We start from the raw sequence: 18,249 nt of genomic DNA, 5'->3' as shown, positions 1-18,249 counted from the left end.
GCTAAAATTACTACAATATGTTTCCAAAGTCTTCCTGACCCTAAAATTATCCCCCACAGACTGATCTTAACACAACATGCAGATGATTTTTGAAGAAAACTCTTAAAAATAGTGTAGTATGTTAACATGATTGACATTTTAAAGGAGAGAGCTGTGGATGCCAAATTACGGTCCCAAACTCCACGTTTCTGATTCTAGCTGTTAGGATCATTCTGCTGTGATTGTTCTTTAATGATAAGAGGTCTTGCTAAAGTAATAAGATTAAAAAAAAACAAAAACTAAGCATATTTAAATAGACTTTAAAATATTTCATTTCTCTAGTGTATTTAGAATATATATTTCAAATAAAATTGATGAATTTGTTTCTTTACTTTTTTCTGTATACAAATGAAAGCTGCGGCAAACAAAACAGAACAAAACCTTGCATTTAAACAGTTCTTCTTTGAACAGAGTCCCAAGGGTATTGTATTCAAACTTATTACATCATTAAATGGATTCTTCCCTGGCACTTTATAATGAAGCTCTAGAAGACAACATATATTTTCCTTAAATTCTGATCAATTATGATATGGGGTATTCTTATGTCCTTGGTGCTTAACACATCTCTCTCCACCTCCAATTCTAAAAGCATTAAGAAATATGATTCAGTCTTTTCCCTTTAATGCTGTGAGTCAGAATTCTTATAACGCTCACATGATAAGAATAACCAATTCTTATAAAACATGCAGATTAACAGATATTTCCCCTTGAAATTCTGACTTGATGGATCTAGGTTGAGCATGAACATGATATTTTAGGCAAGCCTTCCAGATGATCTTGATTTCTAGAATTGTTTAGTAAAGCTTCAGGATAACTTAAAACAAGTAAAGTAGCACAGGTATTAGCATATTCTTTGGTTGTGGTGAAATGAAAACTAAAAGACCACATGAGAAATCATGTAAAATCTTATTAACCTGAAATAGAAAAGAAAAGAAAAAAAAACTTTTGATCAGACAGACATTTAGGAATCTATTGGCATGGGTAAGTTCCCATTTACTGGGCGATTGCAAAGGCAAATGTTTCCTCTGAGCTCACATAAATATATTTAAAAGTGATACATAGGAGTGGGTCACAGTGATATGTCCTATAGACCTTGGAATCTAGGTTACTCTCTGAAAGTTAAAACAACAAGTTTTCCACAAAGAGTCAAAGTTATGCATCTGTTGAAATTAACCACCTGTGTGAGTGAAATCCTGAGTGAAATCCAAGAACACTGAATATGAATATTTCAAAGTATACTACATGTTACCTCAGAGAAGTGGGACTGGAATACAATGCAGTTTTGTAAGCTTCATTGATGAAGCTCTTGATGAGAATGTGGTTTCCCTCTTGATGAAGAATGTGGTAACACTGGAGGTTGCTCATCATGCAACATAGAATAATGAAGAAGTAATCAAAATACAATTCAGGATTACATATTTAGTTCCATTTTTGGAATACAGCATACAAAACATACTTGAACCATGAAGAAGTTTACTCAATCCTGGGTTTAGTTGACTAGACAAGATGACTCTTGCAAAATCCCCTGAAATCTCAGGACCCTGTCTAGGCCTATGGTGATCCAGCTAGGGGGGATAAAGCCATTTCATTGGATTTTGCCTAAAGAGAGTGGAGTTGGCTTATTTCACGAACAATAATCAGCTCATCCACATCCCTCAAAAACAATGATAGACAAATTTGTTGAAGAAGATATCATATGCCCACTGGAACTGATGAGGCATAAGACTTTAATTTTAACACCTTATTTACAGATTTTCTTTTCACGCATGTAAACAAGTAAGATGAATATGTATAGGCTCAGTGTTTGTGATTACCTGAAATCACTGTCGTAAATGATTATAGAGATTGAATAATCATATATATACATATGTGTATGTGTATATACATACATATATATACACATACACATATATACATATATATATATATATATATATATATATATATATATATATACACATACACATATGTATATATAATAGGTTATAGAGATTGAATAATTCCTTGAAAGCTCTGACTTGTTCAGGCTGAGACCTTATGCAACAATTATCTATAATTGTTCTACCTTCTCTAAATCTAAAACTCAGGGAGATTGTATGTATGCTAGCAAGGGTCACTTGATCCATATAATAAAGTCACCACCCATGTATGTCCAAGAATACCTCTCTGATAAAGAGGAAAGAAAGATATGTTTACACACTGACTTCATTATTTCCTAGTTCCAGGGAAGGTGGAAAAGACAAAAACTCACCAATATGCAATATTGATAAAGTTATACTTTATGTAATTTTGCTCACATACATTAAATATATCCATGAATCTTTTCCCATAATATGTGTGTACATTCATAAATCAATTCTTTTCCAATGTAATCTCTACAGGGTAGGAATCTTTCCTTTCTCAGACTTAATAGGTCAATTAACCATGTCTAAGAATAGTAACATGGTGTGGTTATGTGTTGATGAATTCACTGAGGCATTCAAAGTTTAATGAGAGTGTTTTGACATTATTACCATAAGCATTTCAAGATGTCCCAAAGTTATTTCTTTACTCCACTTCATATGCAGGATTACAATTGTGCAAACCCTTGTTATGATATCTTTGCACATACAGAGATATTTATTCATCCCCCAAGATATACATCCCAAATAACAAAATCATTCATGCTATAGTTCATCAAACCTGAAACCATATTTTTCACATTTTAACATTTGGAGACTAGGAAAACTTCTAAAATTAATAGTATCTTGGTTTTATGAATTTTGACATATTTATACCTTAAATTATATCAACACTTATGTAAAATTACCTATTTCTTCATAAATTCAGATATAATTGCAAATCATATAAGAAGAAATTATTTAAAAATTTACTAGGCTTAAAATTTTACAATCTTGGGGTATTAGTTGCCATGGTGATGCTACAGTTGACTATTAGATGTATAGCAAGTCAAACAGGAAATAAGAAATTATCTAATTTTAATGTTATATTAATATTCAATAAATTTTAAATACTTTTTGGAAACATAATTCATTCTTTCTAAATGATTCATTAATTTCAGCAGTTTTATTTACAAGATAAATCAAGATATTGAACTTAATGTTGAACTATCAAAAATGAGTATTTTCCAGGGTTTGGTTTATAGCAACTATTTTGCAACTTTCTGGATAATGTTGGAGATTATTCAGATGAGTGTGCTTGCTCTGATATTATTGAGGACAGAAATTAACACAGTACTGAAAGGATTTCTAATCAGCAACCTTTTCATAGCTGCTTTCACCTCTTTGTTCCGTAGACTATAGATGATAGGATTCAACATGGGGGTTAATCCGCCATATACCAAAGCTATAAATTTATCTATTTCCTGTGAATCCACAGCTGAGGGCTTTAGATACATGGAGAGAGCTGTCCCAAAGAACAAAACCACCACAGTCAGGTGGGCTGCACATGTTGAAAAGGCTTTGCTTCGACCACCCACTGAACTAATTCTTAGGATGTTGGAGAGAATGAATGCATAAGATATACAAATTAGAAGCACTGGCATGGGAAGGATAAGTGTGGTGATCACCAGCATGAGTAATTCCACCATGGAGGTGTCCACACAAACCAGTTTCAAGACAGCCAGAATTTCACAAGCAAAATGATTGATTGTGTTATGACCACACAGAGAGAGCTGCAGCACAAATACTGTTTCCACCAGGGTGGTGAGGTAGCCTGTCAACCAGGAACCAGCTGAAAACTGCAAACAAACCTTCTTGTTCATTATGATGGGGTATCTCAGGGGGTTGCAGATGGCCACATATCGGTCATATGCCATCAAGGACAAGAGCACACACTCAGTGGCACCCATAGCTAGAGAGAAGTACATCTGAGCAACACACCCTACGAATGAGATGGTGTTTTCCCCTGTAACAAAGTTTGTCAGCATTGGAGTAAAAGCAGAAGAAGTGTACCAGATGTCTAAAAAGGAGAGGTTGCTGAGGAAGAAGTACATGGGTTTGTGTAGGTGGGAATCCAGGATGGTGATGGAGATCAGAATGATATTACCCAGCAGGGTGATCAGGTACATCAGCAAGCACAGCACAAATACGATGACCTCAACTTTGGGGTAGTGGGAAAATCCCAGGAAGAAAAAAACTGTTACAGATGTCAAATTTCCCTGAAACATTTTATTATGTCATATTCATTTGTATATATGCACAGAAAGATTAACATCATATATTATATATAAAACATAAGATCCCCTCCCTTCGTATTTTCTGGCATTTTTTTCTTCATATGCACTTGTAGTCTATGCTATAGACTTGTAGTCTGTGTAGTCAAATGCTTCTCCAGCTTGGTGATAGTAATATATGTTTGAAGGAATTTGTCATTAATTAGGAAGATTTCAAGTAGGAAGTCAACAGGTAAATCCTCAAGCTGTTATTTTTGATACAAGATTTTTTGGCAGTGTTAGGAAGCGAGAGGTTTATTTCATAAACATCATGAGAGATTGATGAAAGAAATAATCTTATGCATTCTTTCTTTTTCTGAAATCACATTTGTAACTGATCTATAGCTAAGTCATTAATTTACCTGAACCATTGGAATTATTTTCTTACCCTAGTTTGGTAACAGTCTGCTTACTTAGGAATTGTTCTGCTCTCCAAGCTCATCATATTTTCTGTCACTCCTAGAATTCTGTCCAAAATAATTTGGGAGATTCAGTGAGTTAAAAAAAGTTATAAATTTCTGCAGTCATAGATTAATTAACCAAAAACCTTGGACATTTCAACACAAGTCCACAGTTTCCATTTCAAACCCAGGAAGATGATGACAGATATTCTCATGGTGGTAGACATATATAGATATTTCTTTCATATAGCCAGAATTTGCCTGGCATCTGTGCTCCAGAATCATCCTTCAAAAGACCAACTATTGGCACTATAAGGCAATTTAAGCTTTTTGTTGCTTATGAGAAGTTTCCAATTCATGTAGCAAATTAAACTTAGAATTCTATTTGTGCAGAATTAAAATTCTGAAACTCCAGGGATAATGTCCCATAGATCCAATTATAGTCAGTAACTGGTCTGTTATAATTGCAGTGTTATTCAAACAAGAAATAAACATATTCCTATCTACACTATCTTTGGGAAGGGAACTTTTCTCTGCTTCTGATTGTGTTATAAAATCAGTCAAGCTGGCTAATTTTAAAAAAGTTAAGGCGAATGAATAATGTTGACAGTTTCTCCTTTAGACTGAAGGAGTGTTTCATAATGTGTACAATATGAAGTTACACTTGATATGGAGCCCACCAAAGATGGAAGAAGGAGAGCTTAAGTAACTCTTCCATTGCTCATCATAGCTCAAAGATAAGATGAGAGTAAATGTTCTTCATGGAACTTGAAGGGGCAATTTGTTTTAAAGAACACTTCTTTTAAGGTATAACCATTTTGAGAAGATAGCTTCACCAGATAAAGGCATCTTGATCCTTCAGAAATCCACTGAATGCTCCATTTGAGTGATTTTTATAATCTCTATTTATAATTTTCTGTTTTCCAAATGAGCAACTAATGGCGAATAGTATGTATGGTGGTGTGGAGAAAACATGCTGTTAGTTTCATCACTATGCAATTGTGTTTGGATGCCTTGGTTTTAGTAACAGATTGTAATCATGACTATTACTAAATTACTTATATCACATCAAATATGTTTTCATTCTCAGAGAAGTTTATAAATTTGAACTATTGCCAAGATTATTAAAAAAAATCCAACAACCAGAAATCCTGTCCTCACTGTTTGCTTTATTACAAACGGAATGTAGCCGTGAGGTCTTCTATTTACTCTGCTCTCGTAGGGATATAACCTTCAAGGCCCTGGGATGATTCACTTCTTTAACTACAGGACATCTTGGTGCACAGGAAACAATAAGGCTTTAGTGCTGCAAATACTTCCCACTTCAACACTTCAGTTTTGTTATCTAGAGCAAGTTGGTGATCCTCATTGAGATTTAGCTTATTTGTAAAAGAGCAATGATAATATTTCTTTATCAGGGTCGTTATGAGGAGTAGAGAGATATTTTATGTAAAGCAACTTACATAGTGTCTGATTTATAGTATACACTCATAGATTTCAGATTTTTCTCTCTTCTGTGGTTTTCTGTTTGCTTCTTGAATCCTCTTCCTTTCCTGTATTTACTGCATTTACTGGATTTACTTCCCCTTCTCACTGTTTCCTTCCTTGTTTGACTACAGCAATATTCTTACTTTCCCCCCTCATTTAGACAAGATTAACTGCAACCATAATACAAATGGTTGAAGCAAAAGGAAGAAGCTGACTGACATCTGGCCCCAGAATCCCATTTCCCTCTGAATTTATTTATTGACTACCATTCCCAACTTGTTTGATTTCTTGAACTTGTAAAGCTGTAAAGGCTTATACAGCTGGAAGTAAATAATTTAGGTTGGCTTCACTGTGCCTAGGAGAGAACTGTACTGTAGGGCTACCCCACAAAGATTTAAAGGAAGGCAGTGACTAAGACTGAGGAAGGTTGCTGACCTGACTCCCCCCACTATGCATAAAGCACCAAACCACACTTCTGCTTTGTAGATAAATCAAAGCACACTGAAAAGAAGAGAAATTCTGAAACTCCATGGAAAAATTCAAACTCTGTTTATGATAAAGCACACTCAGTAAACTAGCAGTAAAAGGATATTTCCATGAGGAATGAGCAAGATGGTGGAATGATAGTTTTCAGAGCCTGTACCCTCATGCAAGCATGTTTGAACAACTATCCACAAATGAAAATACCTTTACAAAAGCTAAGGATTTCAGGTGAAAGATAATTGGATTGGTGAATACTTCTGGGTCTCCATTGAAATCCAGAACAGAAATAAGAAAAGACACATGGAAGGGGGTAAGAAAAACACTTTCACATTACCCATGTCATCCTTTCCTCAAGCCTGAGTAGTGCGATGCATAGAGACACCTCATGGGGGAAGAAGAGTGAAGTGGTATCCAACTTTACCACGAACTTCAGCATAGAGCTCACCCCAGTGAACCCTGGCACCTTGGGCTCCAGGCTCACACCCCCAGAATAAGGCTCCTGGCCACCACAGTGCCAGGCCAGGCCCTGAGACTCCAGGCTAAATGCCTGCCCTTATAGATGAAGCTTCCATGACCCCACTGTCAGGCAGGAAGCTGCAGCCCCAGCATATAGGCCAACCCTCACTGATTATCACAATAGATGCAGGAAAAAAAAAGTGACAAAATTCATGATAAAAACTCTCAACAAATTATAAAGAGTGTGCTTCAACATAATAAAGACCATATGTGACAAGTCCACAGCTAACTTCATATTCAACAGTGGAAAACTCAAAGCTTTTCCTCTAAGACCAGAAACAAGACAAGGTTGCCCACTCCTGCCATTTCTATTCAGTATAATACTGGAAGTCATAGCAAAAGCAATTAGACAAGAAGAAGAAATAAAAGGCATCCAAAGTGGAAAGGAAGAATGAAAACTGTCTGTGTTTGCAGATTACATTTTCTTTAAATATAGAAAACCCTGAAGACTCCACCAAAACTCTGCTAGAACTAATAAACAAATTCAGTAAAGTTGCAAGATACAAAAATCAATGTACAAAAATCTGTTGCATTTATATACACTAAAAATGAACTATCAAAAGAGATATTAAGAAAATAATCCCATTTATAATAGCATTAAAAATAATGAAATACTTAGGAATAAATGTAACCAAGGAGGTGAAAGTTATGTACACTAAAAAATAAAGACATTGATTAGAGAAATTGAAAAAATGCAAATAAATGGAAAGATATCCACACTCATGGATTGGAAGAATTAATATTGTTAAAATGTCCATACCACCCAAAGCAATCTACAGATTCAGTGAAATCCTTATTAAAATTCTTATGGCATTTTTTGCAGAAATAGAAAAAAACAATCCTAAAATTTCTACGGAACCACAAAAGAGCTCAAATAGTCAAAGCAATCTTGAGAAAGAACAAAGCTGGAAGCATACTTTCTGAATTCAAAATATACTACAAAGCTGTAGTGATTAAAACAGCATGATACTGACATAAAAGCAGATGTATAGATCAATGGGAACAGAATAGAGAAACCAGAAATAAATTAATGCATTTACATGATCTTTAACAAAAGTGCCAAGATTATACAATGGGAAAAGGACAGTCTTTTCAAAAATGGTGTTTGTAAATTGAATATCCACATGCAGAAGAATGAAATTGGACTCTTCAGACCATATACTTACATCACCTCAAAATGGATTAAAGACTTAAATATAAGACTTGAAACTATAAGACTACTAATAGAAAACATAGGGATAAAGCTTTTTAACATTGGTCTTGACAATGATTTTTTATTATGAATCCAAAAGCACAGGCAACAAAAGCAAAAATTGGAAAATGGGATTGCATCAAACTAAAAAGTTTCTGCAAAGAACAATCAACATCAAAGAACAAAGAACAACCAACAGAATGACGAGTCAACCTATGGAATGGGAGAAAATATTTGTAAACCATACATATAATAAGAAGTTAATATCCAAAATTTATAAGGAGCTCAACTGTGGAAACAAATACCCAATTTAAAAACTGGCAAAGGACCTAAATAGACTTTTTTCCAAAGAAGACATACAAATAGCCAATAGGTATATGAAAAAATGCTCAACATTATTAATCATCAGAGAAATGTGTATCACAACTGTAGATGACAAACTGATAGTTACCAGAGGGGAAGTGGGTAGGGGGCTGGGTTAAATAGGTGATGGGGATTAAGAAGTGCACTTGTAGTGTTGAGCACTGGGTATTGTATGGAAGTGTTGAATCACTAAACTGCACACCTGAAACTGATATCACACTGTATGTTAAATAACTGGAATTCAAATAAAAACTTTTGAGTTATCACCTTCCATCTGTTAGATGGACTTCCTCAAAAACTAAAAGTAGTATTACCATATGATCTAGCAATTCCATTTCTGAGTATATATGCAAAGGAAATGAAATCAGTATCTCAAAGATATATCACCACTCCCATGTTTTTTATAACATTAGTCACAATAGTAAGGTTAGGGAATCATCCAAGTGTCTATTAATGGATGAATAGATGAGGAGAATGTGGTAAATTCATATAATTGAATATTATTCAGTCTTAAAAAGAAAAGGAAATATTGTCACATGCTAAAATTAAGATGAATATCAAGGACATTATACTAAGTCAAATAAGCCAGGCACAGAAAGTCAAATACTACATTGTTTCACTGATGTGTGGAATCTAAAAAAGTTGAACTCATGGAAACAGAGTGGAATGGTGCCAGGTGGGGTGTCCAGATTAGACGATATTGGGAAATGTTGGTCAAATGGTACAAAGTTTCAGTTATGCAGGATGAATAATTTCTAGAGATCTAATGTACAGCATGGTGACTATAGTTAATAATACTATATTTTATACTTGAAATTTGCTAAGAGAGTTGATCTTAAGTGTTCACTCTGCATACACACACACAAATGATAACTGTAAGAGGTGATGGATATGTTAATAGCATTATTATGGTAATCATTTCATAATGTATATGCATCAAGCATTACATTGTATACCATAAATACATACACCTTTAATTTGTCAATTGTACTTATATAAAGCTAGGAAAAAATTAAAAATAGTACCTGAAACAATAAGAAGACACTTCCAAAACATAATAAAGGCTATCTGTGGAAGACTTCAGCTAACATTAAACATAATGAAAGAAGAGCTGAAGTTTTTAACTTTGAAAATTATAAAATTTGGGGGGGCGCCTGGGTGGCTCAGTCAGTTAGGTGTCCAACTTCGGCTCAGGTCATGATTTTGCAGTTTGTGGGTTCAAGCCCCTCATCAGGCTCTGTGCTGACAGCTCGGAGACTGGAGCCTGCTTTGGAATCTGTGTCTCTCTCTCTTTTTCTCTCTCTTCCCTCCCCCACTCACGCTCTCTCTCTCCCTCCCTCTCAAAAATAATTAAACATTAAAAAATTAAAAAAAAATTATAAAATTTCAATGTTTCTTTTAGATGTTGGTAGTTTTTGATTCCAAGAAATCGTTGCCTTCTTAATGGTCAAAACGACATTCTGGGTTCTACTTCTGAAACCAATACTGCACTGTATGTTAACTAACTTGAATATAAATAAATAAATTTTTAAAAATAATATTCGGGGCAGTTTTATAGACAGAATGTTTATGTTTAGGTGTATGATTTACTTCAAATCCATTGTTGTGTATGGGGTGAGATATGGGTACATAGTTATGCCAGCATTATTTATGGAAAAAGGTATCCTTTCCCCATTGAATTACCTTAGCATCTTTGTTGAAAATTCATAGATCATATATGTGTAGATTTCTTTCTGTACACCTCTATCCTGTTCCATTGATTTGTCTTACTTTATGTCAGTACCAAGTGAATTGATTATTACAAATTTATAATAAGTTTAATAAAAAGGTAGTATAATCTTCCAACTTTATTCTTTTTAAAGACTGTTTTGGCTATTCTAAGTCCTTTCATTTCAATATCAGTTTTAGAATCATCTTGGCAGTTTTTCTAAAATCTCTGCCTGTATTTTGAATGGGATGGCATTAATCTGTAAATGAATTTGGGAAGAATTGGTAACTTAAAATTGACTCTTTTAATTCATGAGTCAGAGGAATTTCTGTAATAGGTTTTCCTTAATTTGTTTCTACATGCTTTGTGGCTTTCAGTATAAAAGTTTTACACATCTTCTGTTAACTTTCCTTTAGTCATTTTTAGTTTTTATTCTATTACAAATGATATTTAAAAATATATTTAACAATTGTTTATTATTGGTAAATAGAAATGCAGCTGGTTTGTGTGATCTGATACATCCTGATAGATTGGGTAAAATCTCATAGTAATTTTATTAGTTACCTTGTGGACTCCTTGGAATTTTTATGGTCGTTTTCATATGCAATCTGTTTTTTTTTTAATAAAAACAGTTTCCTTCTTTCCAATTGTAATGCTTTTTATTTATTTCTTTTGCCTTATTGCACTGCCTAGGACTCAATGCTATCTGTAAGTGGGGTAGTGGACATTCTTGCCTTCTTCTTGATCTCAGAAGAAGAACATTCAGTTTTTTAACTGACTTTATCCTGCTGTTTTTTCTTGGATATATCCCCACATTAGGCCTCTTTTTTTCTTTTCTCTAAATCGAAAGAATGGATATAGATCATCTTTTAATTTTTAATCATGGCAAAATTGGTTAAATTTGTCATCTTCTAAAAATTTTTATTTATTCAAATTCAAGTTAGTTAATGTACAATGTAGTATTGGTTTCAGGAGTAGAACCCAGTGATTCACCACTTATGTATTACACCCAGTGTCATCCCAACAAGTGCCTTCCTTAATGACCATCACTCATTTAGTCCATCCACCCCTCCCCCTTCCCTTCAGCAGCCCTCAGTTTGTTCTCTGTATTTAAGAGCCTCTTATGGTTTGTCTGCCTCTCTGTTTTTATCTTATTTTTCCTTCATTTCCCCTATGATCATGTTTTGTTTCTTAAATTCCACATATGAGTGAAATCATATATTTGTCTTTTTATGACTTAGCATAATACACTCCAATTCCATCCACGTTGTTGCAAATGGCAAGATTTCATTCTCTTTGATTGCTCAGTAATATTCCATTATATAAATATAGACTACATCTTCTTTATCCATTCATCAGTCATGGACATTTGAGCACTTCCATACTTTGTCTATTGTTGATAGTGCTGCTATAAACATTGGGGTACATGTACCCCTTCAGATCAGCATTTTTGTATCTTTTGTATAAATACCTAGTAGTGCAATTGCTGGGTCATAAGGTAGTTCTATTTTTAATTTTTTGAGGAGCCTCCACACTGTTTTCCAGACTGGCTGCACCAGTTTACCTTCCCACCAATGGTGCAAAAATGTGGTTAAGTTTATCATCTTAACTATTTTAAAGTGTATAATTCAGTTGTGTTATGTATTTTCACATTATTGTGCAGTAGATCTCTAGAACTTTTTCATCTTGCAAAACTGGAATTCTGTACTCACTATACACTAATCTTCCCTCACCACCAGCACCCGTTGGCAACCAACTATTTTCTGTTTCTATGATTTTGAGTTCTTCGTATGAATGAAAATCATGTAATATTTGTCCTTTTGTGACTGGCTTATTTCAGTCAGCATAATGTCCTTGAAGCTCATTAATGTTGTAGCATGTGACGCGATTTCCTTCTCTTTTAATTCTTTTTTATTCCCTTATATGTATATACCACATTCCCTTTATATTTTCAGCTGTTGATGAGCATTTGGGTTGTTTCCTCCTATTGGCTATTGTGAATAATGCTGCGTTAAACATGAGTGTACAGATATTGCTTTGAGATTTGCTTTAAATTCTTTTAGATATATACCCAGAAGTGGGATTGCTGGATCATATCATAGTTCTATTTTAATTTTTTTGAGGAATCTTCATAACGTTTTCCTTAATGGTGGCACCATTTTACATTCTCGCCAGTAGTGTACAAGGGTTCCAACTTCTTTCCATCCTTGCTGACACTTGGGCACAGGAGCTATTGGACTGAGGGACTTCTCTTACCTAGATGACCCAGGTATTGCAAAAACAACATTTTTAATACTCCCATCCCAATGACCCCTCACTCCCCACAAAAAACAAACAAGCAAACACTTATAGAGCATATTTCTCTTGATCTGTTGTGATCTAGAATAAATTGTTTAATTAGCACTTGCCAGTTTTCAATTCCTGTGTTGGTGCTAGTATCAGAAGATGGGAAAGGTCTGAACTCTTCCCTTAGCACCTTCTCAGTCTAATTAGGGAAATGGAGTGTAAAGACAGTGTAATTTGTGAGGCATGGGGGTGAGTGAGTGACCTTTGCTGCAGTCTGGGAATGGGTTACAAAGGACTTCCTGGAAGAATTGATACTAGAGCTGAAGTTGGAAGGTTATTAAGGGCAGCCAAATGAGTATGTGAGAGAAAAGGCTTCCAGGCAAGGAGAGTGACATATATTTAAACTGGGAGTTGTAAAATGTCATATTGTATTCGGGAAAGGTAAGTAGATTGGTGTGATCTGATCATTAAATGCAAAAGAGGGAGTTGCTGGTGATAAAATTGGAATTATCACACAAGGTAGTCTATGCTAATTTAGGAGCTTCATAGCCCACATTTTAGGTACTGTGGAAGGATTTTTTTTACTGGGAGAAAAGCAATATGAGTATGGCTCAATTTTTTTAAAAATTCACTGTGCTGATATTGGGGAGAAGGTATTAGAAGCAAGAATGAAATTAAAACTCTGACAATGGAGGGGCACCTGGTGGTTTAGTTGGTTTAGTATCTGACTTCAGCTCAGGTCATGATCTCCCTGTTCATGAGTTGGAGCAGCACATCGGGCTTGCTGCTGTCAACCAGTCAGCACCGGGCCCACTTCTGATCCCTTGTTCCCCTTTCTCTGCCACTCCCCTGCTTGCACTCTCCCCCCAAAAAATAAATACATATAAAAAATCTCTGACAGTGGAAATGAGTGAGAGGAGTTTGAGTCATGAGATATAACATCATCTGATGTTCACCTTACAGTATAACTCGATTCAGGGAATTAGAACATCATAGTTGAACATAATTTGAGAAAATTGAGAAATTAAGTGAGATCTCAGTGAGATCATAATGTGGCCTTGCAGGTGCTTACTTGTCTTATTTTGACACATTTTTGAAGTTCCTAGGAGCAACATGAAAGATGTATTGATAATGAGCACTGGGGGGACTGGATAGCCTTTGCAGTGATCTCAGGAAGATCCATGTACATGGGTAAGTTATGAGGGAAGTGACGTGATGAATATTTGGGGCTAAGGGAATTTCTTTGATACTTTACTGATCTCCCCTAAAGAAGACAACCATTTATTGCTGCCTGAAAAACCTTTATGCCTCTACAAAGAAGAGTTAAGATCAAGGGAAAGACAGACTCACCTTCTAAGCAGAGCTGTTACTTGAGTTGAAGACTCCATGGAGCCACATTTTCTAGAGAGGAAAGAGCACTGAACCAAGATTGGGGTTATTGCATAGGAGAATGAGGTTAAGACCTCAGCCTAAGAATTTGGGAAGTCACAATTCAGTCCATAACAGAAAATATGGTCACTTGGCACCCGACAATTTTACACTTCTTCAGAAACATACTCAGGGCCTATTAAGGCTAGTACTTGGATGTGGGAAAAATGTGGGGGTCCTCTGAAGTAACCTGCCCATCAAAATCTACACTAATCTGCTCTCCAAGTTGCAGTGAATTTTCTTTCTTGGTGGCAGGGAACACACCCACCTGATAAGCTTTCTGGCAGCTTTCTTGAGGTGGGAGGCCAGCAAAACAGATGCTTGAGCCAGGTGTAGGGGTTATTATTGACAGCTAGGTGCACACTGGTTTGTACTGCATTTCCTAAACAGAGAGTAAAGAAGGCATTGTCTCATCCCCAGTGTACAAGGGAACTTAAGGCCCAGGGTTTCAATGAGTGTCATTTTTGCTTCCCAGTATAATTTTTGGTTTGTTAGGATTGTCTAAGGCTGGCATGGAAGCTAGAGTAAAGAAAGAAGTCACATTTAAGAAAAAATTCTCAAGAACAAAGTCAAAGAAGTGTGACCAAGAAGTCTTCAAAACAAAAGGTAGCTTTCAGCCTAAACCAGGAACATAGGGGCAAAGCCAAGGGGTTAGAAAGTCCAGAGAGATGAAAGAAAGCAATAATGGATCCAAATGGACAGTGGGAGGGCTAGTAGTGAACAGAGTACCCAAAAATGGGTATGATTTTGATTATTTTTTGTAGCATAGCAAGGGCAGAATAAATTACTTTAAACAGAAATTTTAAGTCAGACTCCCTTATATCACACGATTGACTCTTTCGTGGGTAAGGTGTCTTATACTGCTTTCTTTTTACCTGTTTACCCATCTATAACATTTGATTCTTTTTTTATATACTGCTTTTAATTACCATTACAGTGCCTTGAATATAGTAGTGGGTAAATAGAGATTCGTTAAATGAGTAAATAGTTAATCACATTGGTCATACACCTCCAAGCTGGGACAAGATAACAAACAGTGAAAGTATACACTGGCCTACCCTACATAGAAAAAGGAAGCATCTCTATGTGCAAACTCTATATTCCTGCATTTTTCTAAGTATAGTTTTAACTATTCCTTCGGAAGCCGAAATTTAAATTTAAGCTCTATACTGTTATAATCCTCTGTTTTCCCTAGATGGCGACAGAGACTAGCTTGTCTGTCTTTGAGGTCCCCTTACAGAAAAGCTTTCTCAGAAAGAACAGAAATTCAATACCTTTTGTACCTATTGAAATTGATATTTACATGTAGTGAAAACAAGTTGTTTTACTTATATTTTTACTCAAAATATTTCAAAGCAAAAATAAACAGTTGAAGAGAGTTGATAATATCATTTATCAAAGATTAAGTACTAAATAATAGTTCTGTGCTCAGCACGAAACTAGAGGCTATGGGGAATAGAAATAAGGAGAACGCCCTTGAACTCATTAATATCTCTTACATTAATCTATGTAATGTATCAGTCAACAGCTCCTGCCTCACCATTGCTTAGGGTCAACAATAGGAAAGCTCTATGAGGAGCACCTGTGTGTTAACTGCTATTCCTGCCTCTGCTTTGTGTAATTAATCACAAGAGAGCAAGATAAGGTAGTGTCGTTTCAGTGGTAAGTGATTTTTAAAGCTTCAGCCAAGCAGAAGTCAAGGTTCTGCTGTCTCATAGTATGGTTTCAATGTGGGTGGGAGTGTGGTAGTAGCCTGTCTTAATGTTCATTTTATTTTTGAGAGAAAGAGAGTAAGCAGAGGAGGGGGGGTGCAGAAAGAGAAAGAGAGAAAGGGAGACACAGAATCTGAAGCAGGATCCAGGCTCTGAGCTGTCAGCACAGAGCCCTACTCAAGGCCTGAACTTACCAACCCTGAGTTCATGACCTGAGCAAAGTCATGAACCCTTAACTTACTGAGGCACCCATGAACCCCATAGCCTGTCCTGACAAGACAGACACTATTGTTTCCAGTCAATGACTTCAAAGAAGGTGTATTAGTTTGCTAGGGCTGTTGTAACAAAGTATCACAAACAGGGAGACTTAATAACAGAAATGAATTATCTCACAGTTCTGGAGGCTACAAATCTAAGATTTTGGTGTTGGAAGGGTGATTCCTTCTGAGGGCTATGAGAGAGAATCTGTCCTCTTACCTAGCTTTTAATGGCTTGCTGGCAATCTTTGGCATTCTTTGGTTTGTAGGAGCATCACCCCAATCTCTGCCTTGTATTTAGCATGATGTATCCAAAATTTCCCTTTTTTTGCTCTAAGGGAAATTACAAAAGATGTAGAGGACAAGATGCTTTAAGGATTATTGGGGTATTATGAATTAATTTATGAGTATAATTATAAAAAATAAATGCACACATTGGATATAATGAGACATATAAATGCTGACTGAAGGGGATAAGGCAGGGGACTTGAAAGATGTTTAATCTCTTAATTAGTAAATCCTTGCCTAAAAAAATGATTTTGAAAAATTAAAATGATCAGTGAATTGTAATTAATGTAATGGTTTTTCTAAGTACATATGGAAATAATTTTTGATAAGAGTCATGTAGCACATTAAGTTAGGGTGAAGATTTTTAGAAACTCTTCCCAATTAAGATGTGGGTCTATGTTGCCTCCCTTTGAGTTCTGAGCAGGTTATGTACTTGCTCTGACTGATAAAATATTAAAGATGCGATGTTGGGCCATTTTTGGAGCCCAGGCCTTATAAAAGCATGTCAGCTTCCATTTCCCTGCTCTTGGAACACTTGTATTGGAGCCCTAAGCCACCATGGACGAAGTCGGACTGTTTGCCCAAGCCACCATGTGGAAAGAACGAGGCATTTGAATAAAGCCATTCTGGCCACTACAATTCCATTCTTCTATGGCTGAATCCTACCAGATTTTCCCTTTTTATAAGGATACCAGTCATATTGGGTTAGGGGTCCACCCTATGCCAGTATGACCTCATATTAACTAATTACATCTGCAAAGAACCTATTTCCAAATAAGGTCACGTTCTGGGGTACAGGGGGTTAGGACTTCAACAGATTAATATTTAGGGGACACAATTCAATTAATAACATGAGAGTTTAAAACTATTTCCCAAGAGGACATTTTAAGTATTTTTTTGGTCGATTTCCTTTGAAGGAGGGTGCTGTTAAATTTCATGAGACGGCCAACATTTCTCTGCATAGAAATGTAGAGAAAATGTATCAAAGAATATAAAAATCATGCTATGAAGCAATGGTAAATGATATCTTTCTTTTTCCCTTTCCTTCTGTCCTCTCTTCCCTCTTCATTATTATTTTTTCACACAATGATGTTGAATTTTCATATGGTACATGGCTGGCAAATACTGAATCAGTAGAAAATAGGAGGGGCATGAAAGTAGGAAAGGGTAGAAGTTTATAACATCAAAGTATTAGCACTCAAATTTCATGTTTCAAACAAAAAATGACCACATACACCTCATTAAATTATGAATAGCTAAGGTTCCTATAGCAGATATTCTAAAACATTTTGCTTACCTCATAGACAAGGCAAGGTGCTCCTTGTAATGTCATTCAGTATGCCATGTACTATCCAAGATGAAGCCTGTTAGGGAATAATGTGACCTATAGCAGCCAAACTGGCCATGAGGAAGAATGCTCAAAAACAGGATATTAGTGAGTGACTTTGCTTTAGTGAGCCCATGAGTCAACCATGGTTATATTGTAACTGGACTTTTGGTGTTGAAATAGATTTGACTTCACAAGATGCGTTATTTACATTATGTATAGTTGGAAAAAATCTTTTTTTTTTTTTTAAGTTTAGGTATTTATTTTGAGAGAGAGAGAGCATGGGAGGGGCAGAGAGAGAGAGAGAGAGAGAGAGAGAGATAATCCCAAGCAAGCTCTGTGACATCAGCACAGAGTTCCACATGGGACTTGATCTCACAAACCGTGAGATCATGACCTGAGCCAAAATCAAGAGTCTGACACTTAACTGACTGAACCACCCAAGCACCTGAAAAATGTTTTGTTTGTTCATACATACAACAAACTTTTGAAGAATACTTTCCACGTGAAATCTCAGTTTTTAGCACAAAGAACTTTGAGCTGGTTAA

At 35.7% G+C, this 18,249-nt stretch overlaps 1 protein-coding gene and 1 long non-coding RNA gene across 2 annotated transcripts; both read right to left on the bottom strand.

The window, feature by feature from the left end:
• Positions 1-3,223: 3,223 nt before the first annotated feature.
• LOC132663814 (olfactory receptor 13F1) lies at positions 3,224-4,207 on the bottom strand. The gene has a single exon (XM_060610394.2). It carries the CDS (start codon positions 4,205-4,207, stop codon positions 3,224-3,226), a length of 984 nt encoding a protein of 327 aa, XP_060466377.2.
• Positions 4,208-14,391: 10,184 nt separating this feature from the next.
• LOC132663815 (uncharacterized) lies at positions 14,392-17,981 on the bottom strand. The gene is made up of 3 exons (XR_009603289.3): positions 17,672-17,981; positions 16,307-16,419; positions 14,392-14,499 (listed from the first exon to the last, which is right to left on the bottom strand). It is a non-coding gene; the product is annotated as an uncharacterized LOC132663815 (long non-coding RNA).
• Between the last annotated feature and the right edge of the window lie 268 nt (positions 17,982-18,249).

Source organism: Panthera onca, chromosome D4 (assembly GCF_046562875.1).
Source record: "Panthera onca isolate mPanOnc1 chromosome D4, mPanOnc1 haplotype 2, whole genome shotgun sequence".
In the NCBI taxonomy this organism is placed as follows: domain Eukaryota; kingdom Metazoa; phylum Chordata; class Mammalia; order Carnivora; family Felidae; genus Panthera; species Panthera onca.
This window is presented reverse-complemented; position numbering and strand designations above follow the sequence as displayed.

Bases quoted from the DNA above. Each gene is read 5' to 3' on its own strand.
- LOC132663814 (XM_060610394.2), bottom strand. From the start codon at position 4,207: ATGTTTCAGGGAAATTTGACATCTGTAACAGTTTTTTTCTTCCTGGGA.